The 23,648-nt window shown below is 40.2% G+C and overlaps 2 protein-coding genes across 4 annotated transcripts in view; one reads left to right on the top strand and one right to left on the bottom strand.

Annotated features, from left to right (window-relative positions):
- The window catches only part of LOC120017677 (pleckstrin homology domain-containing family A member 1-like), a 32,952-nt gene extending 17,996 nt beyond the window's left edge, over nt 1-14,956 (bottom strand). For all 3 annotated transcript variants that reach the window (XM_038960597.1, XM_038960599.1, XM_038960598.1), the window contains exons 1-2: nt 14,846-14,956; nt 1,256-1,466 (exon numbers count right to left, since the gene is read on the bottom strand). In XM_038960597.1, coding sequence (XP_038816525.1) covers nt 1,256-1,396 — 141 coding nt within the window. In that variant the 5' untranslated portion in view covers nt 1,397-1,466; nt 14,846-14,956. The remainder of the gene's footprint in view (nt 1-1,255; nt 1,467-14,845) is intronic.
- A 2,666-nt stretch (nt 14,957-17,622) lies between these two features.
- Nucleotides 17,623-20,687, top strand: vkorc1 (vitamin K epoxide reductase complex, subunit 1). Its single transcript, XM_038960897.1, has 3 exons — nt 17,623-17,916; nt 18,983-19,092; nt 20,116-20,687. The coding sequence occupies exons 1-3, from the start codon at nt 17,729-17,731 to the stop codon at nt 20,325-20,327; spliced, it is 510 nt and encodes a 169-aa protein (XP_038816825.1). The 5' UTR covers nt 17,623-17,728; the 3' UTR covers nt 20,328-20,687.
- Nucleotides 20,688-23,648: the final 2,961 nt, after the last annotated feature.

The raw sequence follows: 23,648 nt of genomic DNA, 5'->3' as shown, positions 1-23,648 counted from the left end.
AGTGAAAACCTCCTTCCATCAGCAAGGGCATTGAAGATTAAACGTGGCTGGGTCTTTCAGCATGACAATGATCCCAAACACACCGCCCGGGCCACGAAGGAGTGGCTTCGTAAGAAGCATTTCAAGGTCCTGGAGTGGCCTAGCCAGTCTCCAGATCTCAACCCCATAGAAAATCTTTGGAGGGAGTTGAAAGTCCGTGTTGCCCAGCAACAGCCCCAAAACATCACTGCTCTAGAGGGGATCTGCATGGAGGAATGGGCCAAAATACCAGCAACAGTGTGTGAAAACCTTGTGAAGACTTACAGAAAACATTTGACCTCTGTCATTGCCAACAAAGGGTATATAAAAGGGTATAATATATATTGAGATAAACTTTTGTTATTGACCAAATACTTATTTTCCACCATAATTTGCAAATAAATTCATTAAAAATCCTACAATGTGATTTTATGGATTTTTTTTCTCATTTTGTCTGTCATAGTTGAAGTGTACCTATGATGAAAATTACAGGCCTCTCTCATCTTTTTAAGTGGGAGAACTTGCACAATTGGTGGCTGACTAAATACTTTTTTGCCCCACTGTATAGACAGATAAGCATGACCGGTCAAATGTATTTCTATTGACTGGTATTTCCATCAATGAATAGGCTACAAAGCATTATTTTGCAATGGGATTTTCCCCCCCTTATATCGGACAATTGATCGGTGGCAGTTTTATCTATCGGCTTTTCATTTTTATTACCGGCTAATGGAAACCCTGGTACAACCAATGTCTGAGGACATGAGTCTCATTATGTAACACTTTTTCAAGTTCCTGTAAAAACTCCAATCAGTTATTAATTAACGTTTTATTCACCTATGATGCATCATCTAGAGGAGTAGTAGAAGTGATTTAATTCGCATATATGCCTTCAGCATGAGGTTCTTATGCTCAAAACACCTCCTTTAACCCACTTGGCCTTCTTATTACGGAAACGGCAAAGAAGCTCAAGTTGGGGAAAAAGTCTGATTTAAAGTTATAATAATGTTATTATTTTATTTGGTTATATGTTTACCTCAGACCTTTTCATTAGGGGAGCATTTTTTGGACTGCTGCAGTAATAACAATGTTGTGGAAATTGTGGTCAAATGCATATTATCTGATCAATAAACGTAATTATGAAATAGATAAGAACATATGCTAATCTCAGTAGTGAAAAATGACAGTTTTGTGAGAATGACCCAGCTAATGCTAACCATCAGTCGTACTGTGTTACCTGAGGGTTGTCCATGTACCACACCAGGCTGCCCGGTTGGGTGTCTAGGATGAAGTAGCGGCGCAGAAACTTCCCACTGCTCTCGTTTTCCTCGATGTCCAGGAAGCCACAGATCCGGTTCTGCCGATCCACGTAAGGCATCTCCCAGCCGGCACATTCCCTGGCCCAGGGGCCGGGAGAAAGGAGGGGAAGAGGGTAGATGGAGGACAGCCTGGAGGGAGGAGAGAGGGGGTACTGAAGAGTTGCAGTGTAGTGCTAGAAAGCCTTGTCTGCCTCTCTGCTACTCTGCCCCCTGGTACTGGCTACACTCGGGATCATGTGACAAACTTCAACCCCGCCTCCTTTATCCCTTTCCATCTAGCCTAATCGGTTTCCCTCAGTCACCCATTCTACCATCCCCCTCTCGCTCCTTTTTTCTCCTCCCTCCGGCTCTTCATTTACATCTGGTAAGCCTTTGCAGTCTTCCCAAGCCTTTCCTTATTTTACCTCCACAAAAATCAGAGCTGAGAATTATTAGCCCAGGTCTACTTAAGTTATTCATTCATTTCCTAGAAGGTAACCGGATTGAGAACACAATTTCATTTACAGTACAGACCAGGAGCTCAGTCATCAACACAACAATCAAATACTCTGAGGAGCTGGGGTGAGCAATATTTAACCCAAAGACTAAGCAGCCAGCCAACTAACTCACTGACATCTCCTGGTGGATAAAATTGTATTACAGATATCAGCTCTCCAACTCAAAGACTAGTGAAAGATTAAGACATGCAGTTCAAAGTAAAAATTGTGGGGGCATAATACTGTATACATTGCTGTAATTTCTGATTGAAGGAATTGGAGTTAACAGACCTTTGAGTCCACGATAAAGGACCCTCTTTCTCTCCCTACCTCTGCCTCAGATAAAGAGGCTGGGACATTATGAGCATTGTGTGGGAGGATAGGGGTAAAGCTGGGACAAAAGGCCTGCTTGTTGTGCATTGTGTAAAGGGCTGACGACATCAGGGCTAGCCCCCGCAGCCCCTGGAGTCATTCAGTAGACACACGCACAGACGCTTCACGAAACACTGTCAGGGCTGATCCTAAACATTGATTTTAAAAAGAGTGTATGAAGGGGAGGTTCAGACTAGCTGGAGATGCTTCTTGGTCAACAGTGACTGGAGCATGTGTACGTCCACACTTACACAAGAGTGCCATAAGATTTTCAGGGGGAGATTTCTATAGTATTGCAACATGCGAGGCCTCTAAATCCAACTGACACTTAGACTGTCAGCCAACATAGAAAGTAGGCTTTCCATGTGTGAGGAGAGAGGGAGAGAGAACTCAAAAACAGAGAAGAGGGGGGGCAAGCAACAGACTACAGAACCACCATGTTAGAAAGGTCAAATAAGAGAAGGTCAGAAGGGGGGGGGGGGGGGGGGGGGTGAAGCAGATCATGGACTATGGGCTTGGTCCCAACTCAAACATCAGTGTCCACATTCATTCCTCGTATAATGCGAGAGAACGGCTTTGTCCACCACTGGAAACCAAAGGCCGGGCAATAAAACAGAACAAAAGGAGAGGTGTAGAGGGAGGGAGAAAGTGACAGAAAAGAAGGAGATCATTGGGGAAGTGAGACAGGAGAACGACGGAAACAGTAAGGGAGTGAAGTGGGATGGGGCTTGTGATGAAGAACAATGGCTACCTACTGTGTCATCGTGAGTAAGGGAGGGCGAAGGTTAATTTTGTGCGACTTTCATCTAAACCTTCTTCACTAGTTTGAGTAGGCCAAATGAATTCCAGTCTCACAAAAAGATTCTGCTTTGAGTTTAAGATTGTGGCAGATAAGCCTAATATTTATTAAGAGTAAAGATTCTTGTCCCAGGCACCTACTCTGCGTTCTAGCAGAGCAATCAGTGAAGAGACTAGTCCAACTGGGGGGGACTTTCCTTGATTTGAGGGGTAAAAATGTAATAAAAATGTTTATACTGACCTAAAACAATGCATAAATCCATGGTGCTTTAGGCTAGAAACAAGAGATAAAATGCCCTAGGAAGACGCAACTGATGTACATTGTAATATCTTTGGTTTGTCTCTATGAGCTACGACCTTCTAAAATCAAGGAGTTAAAGAAATTGGTCTTTGCTTGGGAAGTATTCTTATTCAATGTTTGACTGTCGATATCAATACTTTTTGACCGTACCACTTTGATTTCAACAAAACTTTGCATACATATTTGCCCATGGTAGAAGTGGCCTGAAAGTGACATTTTGAACCTGAATGCCAAAACATTCATTAGATAGAGGTGCTGAAAGTTCACACATTTTGCATATCCCACCATACAATGAGACATCCATGACTTCATCACTGGAAAAGATAAATGGTTGAGTTTGATATCGTTTAAAAGCTTACATTCAGGGTTGTCAAACTATTTGATAATTTCTTGAAGAATTCTACATTTTAGCTTAGATCCCAATTTACATAATCTGAGGTGTTTGTGTGTTGTGCCCACCATCAGTTGACACAGCATGCTCTTGAATGTTTTGGCATTCAGGTACAAAAAGTCATTTTCTGACCACTTCTACCATGGGCAAATATGTACGGCAAGTTTCATTCAAATCAAAAGGGGTGCAGTCAAAGAGTGATTGAAATCAAATGGAACGATCCCATAACCAATCCCTCACTCTGCGTCTGCTCAGACTAGGCCTTTTAGGCTATATATATATGTTTTTATATTTATTTGCCCCGCTCCTTCACAATATGCTCAGTCTCAGCACGCCTGGTGAAGTCAGGACAAAGGTCCACAGATTAACTAACAGACAGTTAAGACAATGCTACTGACAAGCCTGGTCAAGCTCCTGCTGGCATGCACCATTATCTGCAGTTTGGTGGGGTTTCACACAGGAATCGACCAACAACCAAGTCAAGCGCTTCAGTCCACCCACTAAACATTGTTAAAATCATAGCCTGCCAGTCTCAAAATAAACTATAACAGCAATACACTGCCATAGCGTGTGTTTGTGTCAGTATGCACTTGTGAATTCCTGAGGCTTTGAGTGGAAAAATATCACCTGTCAGACAGAACAGCTGGATAAGATGAGTCATTGCACAACAATTCTAAATGCAATCGCATGTTAAAAACATAGCCATGGTTAACAAGAGGAACCCAGCTTTATATAGCTACCATTTTTGTTTCTCAACTCCTAATTGAAGTCCGTCATCCATTAGCGATTCTAGTGTATAGGGAATACGGTAGGCAGGCATGTCACCCACCACCTTGCAATTGGAGGCAGCATGCATTTTGAAAACATACAGGATACTTCATTGTTTGAAACCTGGACGTTTTACTTCATATTATGAGGCATGTCTTACATTGCATCAAAATAGCCAACCTAGCCAAATCCAGCCATAGAAACCACTATTCTCTCCTGTTCTATTGGTTTTCATATCATCTTTCTTTAGTTGTCCAGAAGCACAATCATTATCATATTAGCAACCCATCCTAGTTGTTGCATCTTTATTCCCTCTCTTTAAGTCTCTAAAAGGAGATTTTCATATCTGTCACATATGGAATTGTTCACATCAGGTGCCCCATGTAGAACAGAGAATTACATTTTGCCAAATGTTTGAAATTATGTTTTACATTGGCTGCTTAATTACAGTACAGTAGTTGTACTTTCAATAACTTAGCCTTTCAGCTGTGAGACAATTGGCTTGATGCTATTGCATGCTTCAATTAAGCTCTATAAATGAAAAAAGTATGTTTCTTGTATGCACGCATAGTATTTTCTGTTGGTCAGAATTTTACTATTTGGAACAAATTCAACTGTTTGTTAACCGGTTAATGAGGGTTGGTAAGTCAGCAGGAAAATTGACATCCCGAGTTGACAATTTGCATCTGCAATATCCGTGGCTTGGCACTCCACTGTGTTAATGAAATGTACAGGTCAATTCAATTCTGTTTGCCAGCTAGCTTTTTTTATTTTTGCCATGCTTTACAAAAGGCCTGGGCTTTGCACACTAATTGATACACAGTTTCACTGTAAATTGGATGATGTGGTCCATCATATACACTAGGCAGTACTTGATGCAAGACCATATGATGCAAGAGTAGGCTACATCACATGCGTAACAGGTTGGTTAGTGTTAGCTATTGAAACAGAAAAGGCAGTATTCTCACTAAATCAACGTAAGTTCTATTGTATTCTTTTAATACTAGGCAACACAACACAAGTGTAATAGGATGTTAGAAAGCCCAGTCAGAAGGAGCACGCCCCCATCCACATGGACAGGGTCACAGCGGAGGTGAAAAGCTTCAAGTTCCTCGGCATAAACATCACTGACAATGTGAAATGGTCCACCCACACAGAGAGTGCGGTGAAGGCCCAACAGCTTCTGTCCAACTTCAGAAGACTGAAGAAATTAGTCTTGGACCCTAAGACCCTCACAAACTTTGACAGATGCACCATTGAGAGCATTCTGTCAGGCTGTATCACCAACAGCATCATCCGGTCGGGCTGTATCATCGCCTTTATTTACTACAATTTATTTACTACAATTACGAAATGTTTTTAATTCTAGTCCTGCTCTGAACACACAAGCATGTTAGCTAGCTAACATTTGCTCTGGTCCAACGTTAAACCAACTCGGAAGTTCAAAGACATTCAAAGTTCCTACATAGAAGCCTCTCCTCCGTAGGTATAATTCAGATAATGCATGTCATAACAAGATGCCCAGCGCTTCAAGGCAAGCTTCCATCGCTCTCTTCACCCTCAACATTTGTTGCATCTCGTGCTCTACACTGTGACTGGCAGCAAACTGCCTGTTTCTCTTTTATTATGATTAAATCATGCTGTTATGGCAAAATACAATTTGCTGTTAACGACTTTCCTATACATATATTTTTTTAAATTATTATTATATTTCTTTAAAAATCGCTTACTCGCTCCACAGCTAAAGCTGCTCTATCCACACTGATTGGTGAAGTAATTTAACGTCAAGCTAAATGTAAAAAAACAAAACGCAGAAATAAAAAGGAACGATATAAACCGAAATTGTTTAGAACCTTATTATGTTGGTCGGAACAGTGGAACTGATCAAAAATAATTTCGGTGCCAACCCCTGTATGAAACATACATTATGGAAAACATGCATCACACTCACTCATAATGGATTGGAAATAATTTGGCACAGTCAACTTTTAGAAGGTTAGGCAACTGCTGACTTTTGAGAACTCATCTGGATTATTGCATAGCACATTGTATACATTTTGCCAAGCTGTTAGAAAAGATTGTAACGCAAGCTACACTACTGGTCAAAAGTTTTCGAACACCTACTCATGCAAGGATTTTTCTTTATTTTGACAATTTTCTATATTGTAGAATAATAGTGAAGAAATCATAACTATGAAATAACACATATGGGATCATGTAGTAACCACAAAACATATTTTATATTTGAGATTCTTCAAATAGCCACCCTTTGCCTTGATGACAGCTTTGCACACTCTTGGAATTCTCTCAACCAGCTTCAACTGGAATGCTTTTCCAACCGTCTTGAAGGACTTCCCACGTATGCTGAGTACTTGTTGGCTGCTTTTCCTTCACTCTGCGATCCAACTCATCCAACCCATCTCAATTTGGTTGAGGTCGGGGGAATGTGGAGGCCAGGTCGTCTGATGCAGCAATCCTAACATTGGCTAGCTTTCAAAGAATTGGCTAAATGTGACCCGTTTCAGGAAAGTAGGGACATGTCGCGGGTCACTACATCACAGGAAAGCCGTTTGAACGTAAACTTGTTTATTTATTTTTTATCAAAATGTGTTTTTTTGGCAGAAATGCCTTCTCGAACATGTGAACTTATGTGCCTTAATTACAAACTTGTATGCCATTTGTAAATATGAATACAATTTTTAAATTACGAGCCTAGTTGGTTTAGCCACAGAAAAAGACAAAACTTTCCGCTAGCCATGATTGGCTGAGATAAGTGGGCTGGACATGCCGAGAGATGAGTTTGGATTGAGCTGGTCAGTATATCTAGGTAATCCTGTCTAATGCGGCTTTAAAAATGTATTGCGTAGTAAAACTGCATAAGCCTAATGTCAAGTTAAAGTGTACAGTTTTTTTTTTTAAAGGGGTGGATCAGCTTAATGTTGTGGAAAGAATGTTGCTTCCAATGTAATTGTCTGCATCATTTCCAATCCCCCATATTTTTTGGGTAAATATATATATCCATACACGTATGCATACATATACACATATATACATACACATACCTATATAGACATGCATACTTTTAAAAATAATATACTTTTATTATTATTCCCCGCAAACCCTACCACCGATCCCCCAATTGGAGTAAACTAATAAACACTTCTGCTTTTACCTTAAATGTATACATCTTATACACATTTTACAGACACAGTCTACTTTACAATAGTTCTCTCTTGTTTGTTCTTAGTACTTCCTCTATTTCTGATGTCCATCCAGTTTGATTTCTTTTTGTAACTGTGCTATTTACATTTTTTTTTTACATTTTTTTTTACCTATATACATTTTACAGATCCCGTATGCTTTACATTGTTTATCTTGTTATTAGTCCCACCCTTCAGCTCCATTCAACCCCTCCCATCTATCTCAAAACCATCCATTTCAGATTTCTATTTGCCATATATTTTTCAACTGTGCTGTGATGGTTCACAAAATAATTGAACCTTCCTATTCTCATAGCTTCTACAGATTGTACATTTTTGCTAAAATAATATTTATATTATTGATTGATTGACTATGGCTTTTCAAATCACCCAGTATTGCTATCTGTAGCGTTAGTTCTAGGCAAATGTTTCAATTCTTCAGCCATTCCTGGACCTGTGACCAAAAACGAGCTACATATGGACAATACCAAAATAAATGATCTAATGACTCTGCCTCCTCACAGCAGAATATGCAGAGCTGGGAAGATTGTATCCCCCATATATATAACATTCTATTAGTTGCAAGAATTTTATATAGTAATTTAAATTGAAAAATTCGAAGTTTTGAATCCGGCGTTGTTTTGCGTATCAATTCATAAACCTTGTGCCATGGAATGGGTACATCGAAAATCTCTTCCCAACTATTTAGCAATTTATATGGCACAGCTCTCAGTTTTTTGGTCCTTAAATGAAATTGGTATATGTTTTTAGTTATCACACTTTTCTTTAACCATTTATGTTCTTTAATATAGGGCCGACATACAAGTTCCTTACTTTTTTCCCCTTCTACTTTCCTCTTCCATTTTTGTGGTAATGCTGCAATTAATTGGTTGTCATTTTTGTTTTTGTTCAATCTATTGTTTGTAGATTGATGAGGATCAAAAACAATTTAATCAATCTTAGAATAAGGTTGTAATGTTTAAAAATGTGGAAAAAGTCAAGGGGTCTAAATACTTTGCGAATGTACTGTGTGCAGTGGTTCATAGGGGCAGGGGGTTGTGCCACCTTCATAAAGCAAGGACTTCATTACAGGATGCTAGGGCAAGGGTATTGAACAGGAATATGTGGTAGTGGTGGTGGTGTGGGTGAGAGGAGGGGTGCTAGTGGTGGATGGAAATGGCCAAGTGACTGAAAATCTGAAAGAAATCAAAGACCTGGTGTGCCTGAATGATGCCGAGGGACCAGGATGGATGTAGCCAAGAAAAAGGGGGAGGCTTGCAAGCCAATGAAAACCATCCCAACCGTGAAGCACGGGGGTGGCAGCATCATGTTGTGGGGGTGCTTTGCTGCAGGAGGGACTGGTGCACTTCACAAAATAGATGGCATCATGAGGCAGGAAAATTATGTGGATATATTGAAGCAACATCTCAAGACATCAGTCAGGAAGTTAAAGCTTGGTCGCAAATGGGTCTTCCAGATGGACAATGACCCCAAGCATACTTCCAAAGTTGTGGCAAAATGGCTTCAGGACAACAAAGTCAAGGTATTGGAGTGGCCATCACAAAGCCCTGACCTCAATCCTATAGAACATTTGTGGGCAGAACTGAAAAAGCATGTGTGAGCAAGGAGGCCTACAAACAAGATTCAGTTACACCAGCTCTGCCAGGAGGAATTGGCCAAAATTCACCCAGCTTATTGCGGGAAGCTTGTGGAAGGCTACCCGAAACGTTTGACCCAAGTTAAACAATTTAAAGACAATGCTACCAAATACTAATTGAGTGTATGTAAACTAGAGGTCGACCGATTAATCGGAATGGACGATTAATTAGGGCCGATTTCAAGTTTTCATAACAATTGGAAATCGGTAATTTTATTTAACTAGGCAAGTCAGTTAAGAACACATTCTTATTTTCAATGACGGCCTAGGAACGGTGGGTTAACTGCCTTGTTCAGGGGCGGAACGGTTTTTACCTTGTCAGCTCAGGGATTCAATCTTGCAACCTTACGGTTAACTAGTCCAACGCTCTAACCACCTGCCTCATGAGGAGCCCGCCTGTTACGCGAATGCAGTAAGAAGGCAAGGTAAGTTGCTAGCTAGCATTGAAAAAACAATCAATCATAATCACTAGTTATAACTACACATGGTTGATGATATTACTAGTTTATCTAGCATGTCCTGCGTTGCATATAATCGATGCAGTGCGCATTTGCGAAAAAGGACTGTCGTTGCTCCAACGTGTATCTAACCATAAACATCAATGCCTTTCTTAAAATCAATACACAGAAGTATATATTTTTAAACCTGTATATTTAGCTAAAAGAAATCCAGGTTAGCAGGCAAAATTAACCAGGTGAAATTATGTCACTTCTCTTGCATTCATTGCACGCAGAGTCAGGGTATATGCAACAGTTTGGGCCGCCTGGCTCATTGCGAACTAATTTGCCAGAATTTTACGTAATTATGACATAACATTGAAGGTTGTGCAATGTAACAGGAATATTTAGACTTATGGATGCCACCCATTAGATAAAATACAGAACGGTTCCGTATTTCACTGAAAGAATAAACGTTTTGTTTTTGAGATTATAGTTTCCGGATTCGACCATATTAATGACCTAAGGCTCGTATTTCTGTGTGTTATTATGGTATAATTAAGTCTATGATTTTATAGAGCAGTCTGACTGAGCGATGGTAGGCACCAGCAGGCTCGTAAGCATTCATTCAAACAGCACTTTCGTGCGTTTTGCCAGCAGCTCTTCGCAATGCTTCAGGCATTGCGCTGTTTATGACTTCAAGCCTATCAACTCCCGAGATTAGGCTGGTGTAACCGATGTGAAATGGCTAGCTAGTTAGCGGGGTGCACGCTAATAGCGTTTCAAACGTCACTCGCTCTGAGACTTGGAGTAGTTGTTCCCCTTGCTCTACATGGGTAACGCTGCTTCGAGGGTGGCTGTTGTCGATGTGTTCCTGGTTCGAGCCCAGGTAGCGGCGAGGAGAGGGATGGAAGCTGTACTGTTACACTGGCAATACTAAAGTGCCTATAAGAACATCCAATAGTCAAAGGTATATGAAATACAAATCGTATAGAGAGAAATTGTCCTATAATTCCTATAATAACTACAACCTAAAACTTCTTACCTGGAAATATTGAAGACTCATGTTAAAAGGAACCACCAGCTTTCATATGTTCTCATGTTCTGAGCAAGGAACTTAAACGTTAGCTTTCTTACATGGCACATATTGCACTTTTACTTTCTTCTCCAACACTTTGTTTTTGCATTTAACCAAATTGAACATGTTTCATAATATATTTGAGGCTAAATTGATTTTATTGATATATTATATTAAGTTAAAATAAGTGTTCATTCAGTATTGTTGTAATTGTCATTATTATTATTTTATTTTATTTTTTTAATCGGCCGATTAATCGGTATCTGCTTTTTTTGGTCCTCCAATAAATGGTATCGGCGTTGAAAAATCATAATCGGTCGACCTCTAATGTAAACTTCTGACCCACTGGGAATGCAATGAAAGAAATAAAAGCTGAAATAAATAATTCTCTCTACTATTATTCTAACATTTCACATTCTTAAAATTAAGTGGTGATCTTAACTGACCTACAACAGGGATTTTTTGCTAGGATTAAATGTCAGGAATTGTGAAAAACTGAGTTAAAATGTATTTGGCTAAGATGTATGTAAACTTCGACTTCAACTGTATCAGACACACTACCATTCAAAAGTTTGGAGTCACTTAGAAATGTCCTTGTTTTTGAAAGAAAAGCAAAAAAAAGGTCTATTAAAATAACATAAAATTGATCAGAAATACAGTGTAGACATTATTAATGTTGTAAATGACTATTGTAGCTGTATTTTTTTGTAGTTGTATTTTTTGTTGTTGTTTTGTTGTTGGATATAACAGACTAAAAACACCAAGAAATCAGCTCCAAGTGATTTTAATTTAAGAAATCTGTTCAAGTATTCCCATGGATAATAAAGAGAAACGTGTGATCATATAGAAATGTAAGCAAGGTTTGAAATTATTCAGTTTTAGACAAACATATCCTTTGTGCTTCTATCGGTCAATTTGCTGTCTACAAATTATTTGTAATTATTATCATCCGGACCCCCGACAATCCACTCAAGAAGATAAATAAATAATAATAATAAAATTGTCCCGCTACTGAATTTAGTTGATGATCGCTGCAGTATAGTGTATAATTCGGCAGCCCAGATCTCACTGGAAAGACTAGATATCATACAGGGGCAAGGACTCAGAATATGTAGTGGGGCGTTTCAGACCTCGCTAGTGTCTGGACTACAGATGGAGATGGGGGATATGCCATTGCAGATTAGGAGACAGCAGCTGGCAATTAATTATTGGGTCAACCTACAGGGACATCGGGTGTCTCATCCTGCAAAAGGAATTCTACAGGCATGCTGGTAACATGAGCGAGGACAGAACACGAGCTTTGGGTGAATGGGTAATACTCAGGCGAAGGGAGATGGGACTGTATGGAAGGAAGTTTAGCCTCACGGTAGCTATTCCTGTGAATCCACTATGGCTACTCCCACCTCCAGTAGTTGATCTAGAAGTGTTGGAGAGACTACGGAAAGATAGGTGAGGGGTTTGATCCATCTGATTTGTTTAATAGACGTCTGGATACTGTAAATCAGGATTTTGTGGCCATTTACACTGATGGTTCAAAAGATCCAAGGACAGGACACACTGGGTCAGCATTTGTAGTGCAGGAAAGTGGGGTGTCGGTCAGGAAACCTATTACAGATCACCTGGCTGTATATATGGTGGAGCTGATGGATGTACTGTTGGCCTTGCAGTGGGTGGAAGAAGGCAAGCTAGACAGAGTGGTTACTTGCTCGGACTCATGTGCAGTGTTGATGAGTCTGCAGTCCTTTAGCCCATGTAGCAGACAAGACCTGCTAGGTACTACAAACCCATGGCAGGGTTAGACAGATAGGTATGCAGACAAGTTTTCTTGGGTCCCAGCCCATGTGGGGGTGGAGGGGAACGAGGTAGCTGGTGTACTGGCTAAACAAGCACTTAGTAGTGGGGATGTGGATGTTGTAGTTTCAATGAGCAAGGCAAAAAGCTTGATATGGACAGTGATGGTGCAGAGATGGCAGGAGCAGTGGAATAGGGACACTAAGGAAAACATATATTCCAAATACAGAGATAAGTCAGGGAGGGGAGGACGGCAGGAAGAGAGGAGGCTATTTTTACAAGACTACGGGTGGGACACAGCCGGTTGAATAAGACTTTAAATGTTATAGGAAAGCATCCAACAGGAAAGTGTGATTATAGTAGGACCGGCAAACTGTGCCAAAATATCCTCCAACCAACGGCTTCGAGGGCAGTATCCCTTTTATACAACGGTTTACCAACATATTCAAATAATTATTGAACATTTTTATGAATTTATTCATACTATTTCATCCTTCCACAAGATATAGTCCCGACCCAAATCTAGGGTTTTTACCTAAGCCGGCTGGTCGTTCGTTCTATCGGTGGCTAGAGAATGACCCAGTTGTTCATTCTAAATGTTCCATTCCCATAATGGCTGGCAACGTTCTCATCCCATGCTTTCTAGCTAGGCAACTACGGCTAATTTACAGTCACGTCATAAAGTGCAGCCAGAATAACAGCAAATTAGCTGCATTTGCATAAGCTGTTATCTAGTGACATTTGTGTGGAGCTAATGAGGTGCAATTTCGCCTGGTATAGAAAATGTGCTCACTCGTCAGGACACTGTTGTTCAGAGGAACTAGCCAACAACACAGCTAACACAATCACTTCAAACTGAAGCTGGAAAGACTGCAAACTAGCTACACTGTTTCATTTGACCTTTTTTCAAATTACATTTCATTGTATATATATCCATAAAAATGATGCCAGCTGATTCATGATTTCGACTAGCTAAGAAACGCTGCCCGTCTTTCTTGTCCCGACATGTTCATTACTATGGGACAGCTGGAGATCGAATTTGAATATTGAAACAATTTTGCAAATGTCGGGGAGACAGACAATAAGCTTTATACAAATCTCCGCTGTTGAAAACTAAATGTTATCATAAAAGAAATGTAAGATAATGTCTAGATGCTTTTTATAGTGGGGATCAAGTTTATAAAGTGCCTGGGTGGGGCTGATGAGACAGTGGATTGCGCAGTCAGATGGAACAGAGTAAATAGGCATTTTAAGGTCATAGATTTAGCAGGTGGTAACTTGTGGAATAGACACCAGCTGGAATGCGGTTTTAACCAATCAGCATTCAGGATTAGACCCACGCCTTGTATAAAGGAGCATACTAAGTAGAATGTCATTAGATACAGTTTCAAATCTTTATAATATTTTTTAAAGGAATGGGGCTGGCTGGCTGGATGTAGTATCTCCCAGTCTCTGGCCCACAATCCAGTACGCGCAGCGGTCTAAGGCACTGCATCTCAGTGCTTGAGGCGTCACTACAGACACCCTGGTTCGAATACAGAATGTATCACAACCGGCCGTGATTGGGAGTCCCATAAGCGGCGCACAATTGGCCCAGCGTCGTCCGGGTTTGGCCGGTGTAGGCAGTCATTGTAAATAAGAATTTGTTATTAACTGACTTGCCTAGTTAAATAAAGGTAAATTAAAAACAACGTTAGATGCCAACCACCGATAAATCTCACCGAAGAAGTAGTAGTCGTTTGGCTAAACAACCGTTATAACGGTTATAACAAAACCGTTATAACATTGTTGTGGCTTTTATTTAGTTAGAATAAGGCTAGTTAGCGCTAGCTTAGCAGCTAAAAACACAACACACTTATCATGTAGTGATAGTTCTACTTTGCAAACTACTGCTTTACCTAACTAGCTAAGCACAGAATGCAGCGGACTGATTTATTTCTCCTTCACTAACGTAGTTAGCTAACGTTACTGGCCTGGCACAGAATGAGTTCTGACAACTAGCCCTAGTTAGCTAATTTGCATAACTTTAGCTAACCCATTCATAGACGCTAACTGCTACGGATCAGAAGGGTTTTCGAAAGTTAAACGTTAGCTAACAACGCACGGGACGTTCAAAACGCCCTTAAAATGTTCGCCAGCTTCACGTCAAGGCTTTAACTATAGCTAGCTAGCTACCAATACTTTGTCTCGAATAAATGTTTACATTTATATTTGGCGGCTTGCAACCAGTGCAACTTACTCAAGTTGTCTTCACACAGGAGCTCATTGATTCAGCCTATCCTCTTGTTATGCTGGGTTGGATGAGTTCCCACTCACTGTATAAAACATAGCTAGTGTACTAACTTTAGGCTGCTACTGTGTGTGTTAAACATGGATTTTATGCCCCATCTAGCGGCCACAATCAGAACTGCTTTTTATGAAAACAATTGCAAAGCGAAAAACTTTATATTCAGCATAATTTCCCGCTAAAGTACGCTCGTAGCTCCTTTGCCTGATCTAATTGCCATCACATCAACTAAAGTGGCGTGTATTCGTGGCTGGCCCCAACAAATTACCAAGAAAAATAACAAAATCATGTATATTTCGTCTCTGTGCTTCATAATTTTCCTTCAATTCGCAAGAGGCTAAAAGGGTGCTGTCTGGTGAAAAATTATATGATATTGCTGGCGCCCATAGCGTTGAATAAAGGGAAGCCGGTGAGCGTTTGGCCTCCCTTGATAAAAAATTATAAAATAACCAATCAGTGTTGAGCTAAACTGAGCGAGCTCAACTGTGAATGGTCCTGGAGCACCAAAAAAAGTGTCAAGGGAAGAGCGTTTGGATTTGGCTTCACACCATTCACATCACACCAAAATCCAAAAGTAATTTACAGAAAAAAATGGAATTGTTGCATCTCCTTTTGTTGTTGTCTTTTGGTGGCTAGCTAGCTAGCTAAAATTGTCCCTTTCCTAAATTAACCGTGGATGGAGATAGATATTTGGACTTCATTCTCTGTACTGGCCAATGATTATAATGGCAATTCGGATCCAACCATAAATACATACATTGTGCACCTGGCCTGAAAGGCTTGAAGTTCGACATGTAGCTAGATGTAGTAGGCTAATGTTAACTATCGAGCGGCACAGCGGTCTAAGGCACTGCATCTCAGTGCTAGAGGCGTCACTACAGACCCTGGTTCGATTCCAGGCTGTATCATAACTGGATGTGAGTCCCATAGGGTGGTGCTTAATTGACCCAGCATCGTTAGGGTTTGGCCAAGGTAGGCAGTCATTGTAATAAGAATTTGTTCTTAACTGACTTGCCTAGTTAAATAAAGGTAAAAAAAAAAAAAATACTAGCTGGCCTGGCATATTAGACAGGTAGCCTAGGACAACAAAAACTAAAAGTGTGTACTGTATGACATAGTCATAGACCTTTTAGGCAACATGAAAGAGGAGGATGGCATTGACGTTTCTCTACAAGTAGGGTGAGTCAACACTACCTGTGCATACAGAAATCAGTACCATGGACAGCCACGTCATATTTAGCTTTGTTTGGACTAAATAGTTGTTGGTATCTTTTAGTTGTCACTGTTTTAAACTAAGCATAGGTGATTAGATGATGTTGCAGTTGAAATGGCGCAGGAATAGTGGAGGCAGTGCCAGTTCTTTGCAACTTACAGTAACTCTCCCTGGTTCTAAATCAATAGTTGTTTAGTTGGCCGAAAATCTCGGAAACATTAACTTGCTTGGCCACACTGTAGGTCATGTAAACTGTTTGTTACATTAAATATGTTTTGTGGACTTCGCCGACAGATGTTGCTCTCCGGTTTAGTGAAGAAACAAAGCTGTGGTTGAATTTATTCTGCCAGTGTGTCTTCTTATTGTCTCGGCCTTAGGCCTATATATCACGGTGTCATGGCATATGAAGTAACAGGTTATAGAGCAAACAATGCAATTATCACAAGACGGGTTGTAATAAGGCTTTTATTCCTGGCTTGGCTTTTTCAGTGATTTTACCCATGCACCGCTACTGCGTCAACTACAGACACAGTGTATTAAGGCATGTACAACAGGCACAGCCCTCTTTCTACCTCCGAGTCAGCATCATCACTAACACAAAATGCGCACTCGGCTATCTGGGGCTCACAATAAACAGCGCATTGGCAAAGTAGAGTAAAGCGTATTTACTCACTAGTGTGATCGTCCACATGAAAACAACTAAGCCTAATCATTTAATCAGTAAATCGAAAGAGACAATCAATGATTTTGTGCCTGAAAAAAAAGAGTCGGCTGCGCTGTGTCCACTCCCCCCCATGTGAAAAGCAAACGAAGTGTAGGCTGTGTAAACGGCCCACATCTCTGCTACAGCTATCAAAGTCCGCACCCTGGAGGCAATGGCATGCGAATGTTTATTTTCTTTGTGGAATTCTGTACCACCTCTGGCGTAACATCTGCATTGCCGTCCAATTGACCAGTGTGTTGTGAACAACATTAGCGTGAGCAACGACAGTGGAATCGATGGTTAATCTTCAAAATAAAAGTTCCCACTGAAACTGATGCAAACGGATAAAAATAGTAGAATCGTGCCACAATTGGACTAGATGTTATATACATTTAACAAGACAATTATTAGTTAATTTGACCCCCGAAAAGTAAAAATCAGTTGAAATCTCACAGATTTGCATTGGGGGCATACTTTATTTATTTTATTTATTTAACCTTTATTTAACTAGGCAAGTCAGTTAAGAACAAATTATTATTTACAATGACGGGCCTATGAAACATGAAACATGGGACCAACACTTTACATGTTGCGTTTATATTTTTTTCAGTGTATATAGTTTACACAAATATTAGCTCTTGTTGGAGGAATTTGAATTGTTTACAGTTGTGTTGAATTTATATAACAACATTCCAACATTGTTTAGCATTATCTAGTCCAACTGTGGCATGATTCCACAACTTCTCACCGTTTGCATCATTTTCAATTGGGGACTTTTATTTTGAAGGCGAACAGTTGACTCCAAAAATTTTGCTCACACTGTCGTTCACGACATACCGACTCTCTGGCTAGCGACCAGCCGGGATTGAAAAGGTTGTCCGTAGTAGGCTATAATAACTTAATTGAAAGCCAATAGAACATGGCATCGAATAGTTACAGTGAAGTTCCCAAATGGGAGAGAAAAACACGTTTGTGTCTTTGTATCTTCGGTTTGTTTTTGTCATTCTATGCTCTGCACGTTGAAATTTCGCGAGAGAGGGACCCTGAGTATCGGGCGATGTGCGACCTGGGAGATTCTGTGAGCTGCTCTAAAGTTTTCACCTCAAGGTAAAATAGTGGAGAATGTATTTTCTTCATGCATAGGCCTATAGTCTATTGGTGTGTTTTGAAGCCGTTTTCATATTTATTAGTAGCCTAGGCCTATATGTGTGCGATGTTGGGCAATGAACGCACTTCTATAACTCAACCAGCGTGCTAAACACAATTATCGCAGTTCCGTAGCATACCAATAGACAACGTTGATCCTAGAATTCCTAGATAAAGATGATCTATTATATTTCAAAGATAGTCGAGTGACCACTCTAACAATGGAAATAAATGTCCTCAAAGATAGAAGGCAGTCGGGAGGAGAGACCAGGTGGAACCATTCTAGCCAATGACAGGGCAGATACGCGAGTGAACAAGGGGCACAACTCTGATATAAAGTAGTTTATTTTAAGTTGCTGAAATGCCACGTGCGTCTTCTTATCAGTGCATTCGTACCAACCGAACCATTATGAACCTTATATTCGCTCAAATAAGCCTCACGTAGCAAATTAGCAATTACATCTGTTGTTTACCAAATAAAAAAATTCCTCACTTCGTGGTTATTTTTCGTAAAACCTCTCGCTTTCGCCTCTTCCTTTAGAATCTGCAATGCCACGTCTCAATGCCACGTACAGCCTACATTTTTATCTGGGCAGCACTGATTGCACTGCACAGGTCCTTATCAGTTTTTTTGTTTAAATTTATTTTGATGACCTGCAACACATGCTGGCTTTTAAATGATTTACAGTTTTACTTTTGTTAGGTGAATCTTAGTCAAGGCGATACCAAGGAAAGTCAATTTTATATATCATTGTTATGGCATAGTTATTATTTTCTATAGTTTGGGTGTGTGGTTTAGTCTTTGGTAGAATCTTGAATTAAATTGTGGCATTCAGATTAGACAAACAATTCACACGTGACAGATAGGATACAGTGCATTGTAGTATTTAAAAAAAAATAGACCTACACACTCACAGTAATCAATTTTCATTTAAAAGCTGCACTGATGCCACATAATGACATGCTTGTATGATACTTATCACATAATGCATGACAAAGCGTTGTGTTTTGCCTCTTTTTTTGTCAGATGGGGACGTGGTTTTGGGCTTGTACAGTTCTTCTTTGCTAAAGACAGTGTACTGAATCAACCCAACAGTCTGTTGGGGATCATTTTCTACACATTGCAACTGGCTCTGGGTAGGTCAAATACTCTATGTAGGCTACTCTCTTGTTAGTTGAGATGTCTGTTTCTGATCAGTTTAGGCTAACTTTTGACCAACACAATACAGCTCAACTGACCCATTGTCACCCTCCTTTGGATTGTCAGCTGACGCCATTACAGCTAATCTTACTGGGTTGGGGGTCCATATATATTTTAGTGGTTATTATTTTGAATTATCACTAGGCCGTACACAATAAATTCTTATCAAGTGCTTTCTAGGGTTGGGTTCAATTTCAATTCTTGAATTTGCTCATTAAGTGGATAATTTATGTTGAGTTCAATTAGAATTTGAAGATTGTTGAAATTCAAATTGAACTCAACGTAAATTCTCCATTTAATGAGCAAATTCAAGAATTTAAATTATGGAATTGGTATTAGACTGTTAGAATTGGAATTGAATTTGTAAAAACAATTTTTTATTGGAATTCAATATTTGTATATTTAATTGAATTAATGCACCTATTTTTTTCTATGGACTAAATGTTTTTTTATTTTTATTATTTCAACTTGTTTTTCTATATTTCCTGTATAGCTAGGCTGTCTGAACAGTGACGTGATCAGCCTGAAAGCCCGGGGGAATTGAATTCAAATTTGTGAATCTGAATTACTAGAGTTTACCTAACGTTGGAGATGAGAGGAATTTAATTCTCTCTGAATTCAAAGACTGACATGGAATTTAAATGCAATTTACAGGGAGAGGGAATTGAATTACAATGTAATTTGTGGAATTAACCCCAACCCTGCCATATACGATTATACAAGATTTCAGACACCCACGATAGTTCCCCATTTTGATTATTTTATGTTACACAGGGATGCTATAATGTCTCCTTACTCACTGTCTGCATCCTAAATGGCACCCTATTCCCGTTTTGCACCACTTTTGACCAAAGCCCTATGGTGGCCCATAGAGCTCTGGTCAAAAATAGTGTACTAAATAGAGAATATGTTACCATTTGGGACACATAACCAACATTCACTGTCTCTTTTGTCTACAGGTCAGTCTGTGTCCAGTAGGGCAGCGTTCCTCCTGGTCTTGGCCTCCTGGGTGTCCATGGCTGGATCGCTGTACCTAGCCGGAGTACTTGCCTTCATTCTGGGAGATTTCTGCGTGGTCTGCGTCTCAACCTATGTGGTTAACTTTTTGCTGCTCTTCACCAATCTGAAGAGGAGGACGGGACTGGAAGCAGTCAAGAAAAAGACTGGCTGAGAGACTCTTTGTGTGCATCTCAATAGTCTAAGTAGTTTTTTCCCCCTTGCCTTCCATCCTACTGCACTGATAATATACAGCGCATTCGGAAAGTATTCAGACCCCTTGACTTTTTCCACATTTTGTTACGTTACAGACTTATTCTAAAATTGATTCAATCGTTTTCCCCCCTCAATCTATACACAATAACCCATAATGACAAAGCAAAAATACGATTTAAGACATTTTTGCACTTTTATGAAAAACGGAAATATGACCTTTACGTAAGTATTCAGACCTTTTACTCAGTACTTTGTTGAAGCACCTTTGACAGCGATTACAGCCTCGAGTCTTCTTGGGTATCACGCTACAAGCTTGGCACACCTGTATTTGGGGAGTTTCTCCCATTCTTCTCTGCAGATCCTCTCAAGCTCTGTCAGGTTGGATGGGGAGCGTCGTTGCACATCTATTTTCAGGTCTCTCCAGAGATGTTCGATCGGGTTCAAGTCCAGGCTCTGGCTGGGCCACTCAAGGACATTCAGAGACTTGTCCCGAAGCCACTCCTGCATTGTCTTGGCTGTGTGCTTAGGGTCGTTGTCCTGTTGGAAGGTGAACCTTCGCCCCAGTCTGAGGTCCTGAGCGCTCTGGAGCAGGTTTTCATCAAGAATCTCTGTACTTTTCTCCGTTCATCTTTCCCGCAATCCTGACTAGTCTCCCAGTCCCTGTCCCTGAAAAACAACCCCACAGCATGATGGCGTCAAGTTTCCTCCAGACGTGATGCTTGGCATTCAGGCCAAAGAGTAAAATCTTGTTTCATCAGACCAGAGAATCTTGTATCTCATGGTCTGAGAGTCCTTTAGGTGCCTTTTGGCAAACTCCAAGCGGGTTGTCACGTGCATTTTATTGAGGAGTGGCTTCCGTCTGGCCATTCTATCATAAATGCCTGATTAGTGGAGTGCTGCACAGGTGGTTGTCCTTCTGGAAGGTTCTCCCATCTCCACAGAGGATCTCTGGAGCTCTGTCAGAGTGAGCATCAGGTTCTTGGTTTTATTTTTTTATTTAACAAGGCAAGTCAGTTAAGAACACATTCTTATTTACAATGACAGCCTACCAAAATGCAAAAGTCCTCCTGCGGGGAACGGGGGCCTGGGATAAAAAAATATATATATATATAGGACAAAACACACATCACAACAAGAGAGACAACACAACACTACATAAAGAGAGACCTGGTAACCTCCCTGACCAAGGCTCTTCTCCCCCGAGTGCTCAGTTTGGCCCGGGAGGCCAGCTCTAGGAAGAGTCTTGGTGGTTCTAAACTTCTTCCATTTAAGAATGATGAAGGCCACTGTATTCTTGTGGACCTTCAATGCTGCGGACATTTTTTGGTACCTTCCCCAGGTCTGTGTCTCGACATAATCCTGTCTCGGATCTCTATGGACAATTGCTTCGACCTCATGGCTTGGGTTTTGCTCTGACATGCACTGTCAACTGTGGGACCTTATATTGACAGGTGTGTGCCTTTCCAAATCATGTCCAATCATTTGAATTGACTACAGGTGGACTCCAATAAAGTTGTAGAAACATCTCAAGAATGATCATTGGAAACTCAATGAACTCAATTTCGAGTCTCATAGCAAATACTTATGTAAATAAGGTATGTTTTTTACTCTGAATACATATGTAAAAAATTCAACAAACCTTTTTTCACTTTGTCATTATGGGGTATTGTGTGTAGATTGATGAGAATTATAATTTTTTGTCCATTTTAGAATAAGGCTGTAACGTAACAAAATGTGGAAAAAGTCAAGAGGCCTGAATAATTTCCGAATGCACTGTATACAGTTATAATATGCCATTTAGTAGACACTTTTATCCAAACTGACTTACAGCCATGCGCGCATACATTTTTTGTATAGGTGGCCCCAGTGGGAATCGAACCCATCATCCATGGGTTGCAAGCACCATGCGCTACTACCTACTGAGCCACATAGGACCAGCACTAATCTTGACTGATAAAAGAACTGGACAGGTGAAAGCAAATCCCCCAATAGACCTGGTACTTATTGCTTTTCACCAGTCAACCAAACCTTTTCAAATCAGTGGAAACAGTAAGGAAAGGAGATGAGGTGAGGCAGCCACTTAACATTGTTGAGATGCACCCTGCACTGTATTACGTGGCCACAGGCAGTTGAATTGGGTACAAAAAATTGGTTACTGGCAAAGAAAATAAGCGAAACGGATCTTGTGAAAATTAAGCATAGGAATCTTTCAGATCTGGTTTAGCATTACTTAGGACATTGATACATCAGTGACAGATCAGTCGTATTGTTCTTGCATTGGGTGCTCTTGGGACTGGTATAAAGGGTTGAGTACATTATAATTATGATACTACATACCTCTTTTCTGAAGTGAAAGCAGTTATTCCATCCACCTTTATTGACCAAATCACATTATACTTACATCATCCAGACTGTTACAGATAAATGGGCCATTCAATGTCTGTTTCTTTTAAAATAATAAAACCGTGTGTTCTCTCATAGCTGCATGTTTCATCTAAACTGTTCAGCTGGCCAAGCTTGTAATACATGTTTACAGGTACAAATGGTTTATTTGAAGGGGGTATGCACACCACTTTTATGAACCAATCTTAACACCTTTGAGTGTTGCAGTATCGTTCATAACACCGCCTTTAAATAAGTCCCCTTTTAGATCCTTATTTATCCATTGTACCACGGAAATGTGACGTGCTATTCAAGCAACAGGCTGTGAGCAGCAGTGTCAGCGTTCAAGCATTACCCTTGTAGCAGTTTAGAGGTAAAATGTCTTGCTCAAGGCCACATTGGCAGTAGGTGATGGCACCAGACCTGGGCATCTTTCAAATACTTTAAGGAGCTGTGCCTTTTTGGGAAGTAACACAGTTGGTTATGTAATATTTGTCAATGCACCCTACGTAGGTAGCTCTTATGTCACCCTTTATATACCATTCATACAGTATGATAAGCATTGATGATTTGTGAAACATCTATGTCATGCTAAATAAGTAGTATAATTTAAAATGGTACCCAACTGTCCACCTGAGGTCCCTGGACTGAAAACACACACCAGAAGGGATTTTAAGATACCACTAAAGATGAATAAGCAACTGAACTGGTACACTTGTATGTCGTTTGCTCTACTATACTGGACAAAAATTAACAGTTGAAAGTCGGAAGTTTACATACACTTAGGTTGGAGTCATTAAAACTCATTTCTCAACCACTCCACAAATTTGTTGTTAACAAACTATAGTTTTGGCAAGTCGGTTAAGACATCTACTTTATGCATGACACAAGTAATTTT

This window comes from Salvelinus namaycush, chromosome 22 (assembly GCF_016432855.1).
Source record: "Salvelinus namaycush isolate Seneca chromosome 22, SaNama_1.0, whole genome shotgun sequence".
NCBI lineage: Eukaryota > Metazoa > Chordata > Actinopteri > Salmoniformes > Salmonidae > Salvelinus > Salvelinus namaycush.
This window is presented reverse-complemented; position numbering and strand designations above follow the sequence as displayed.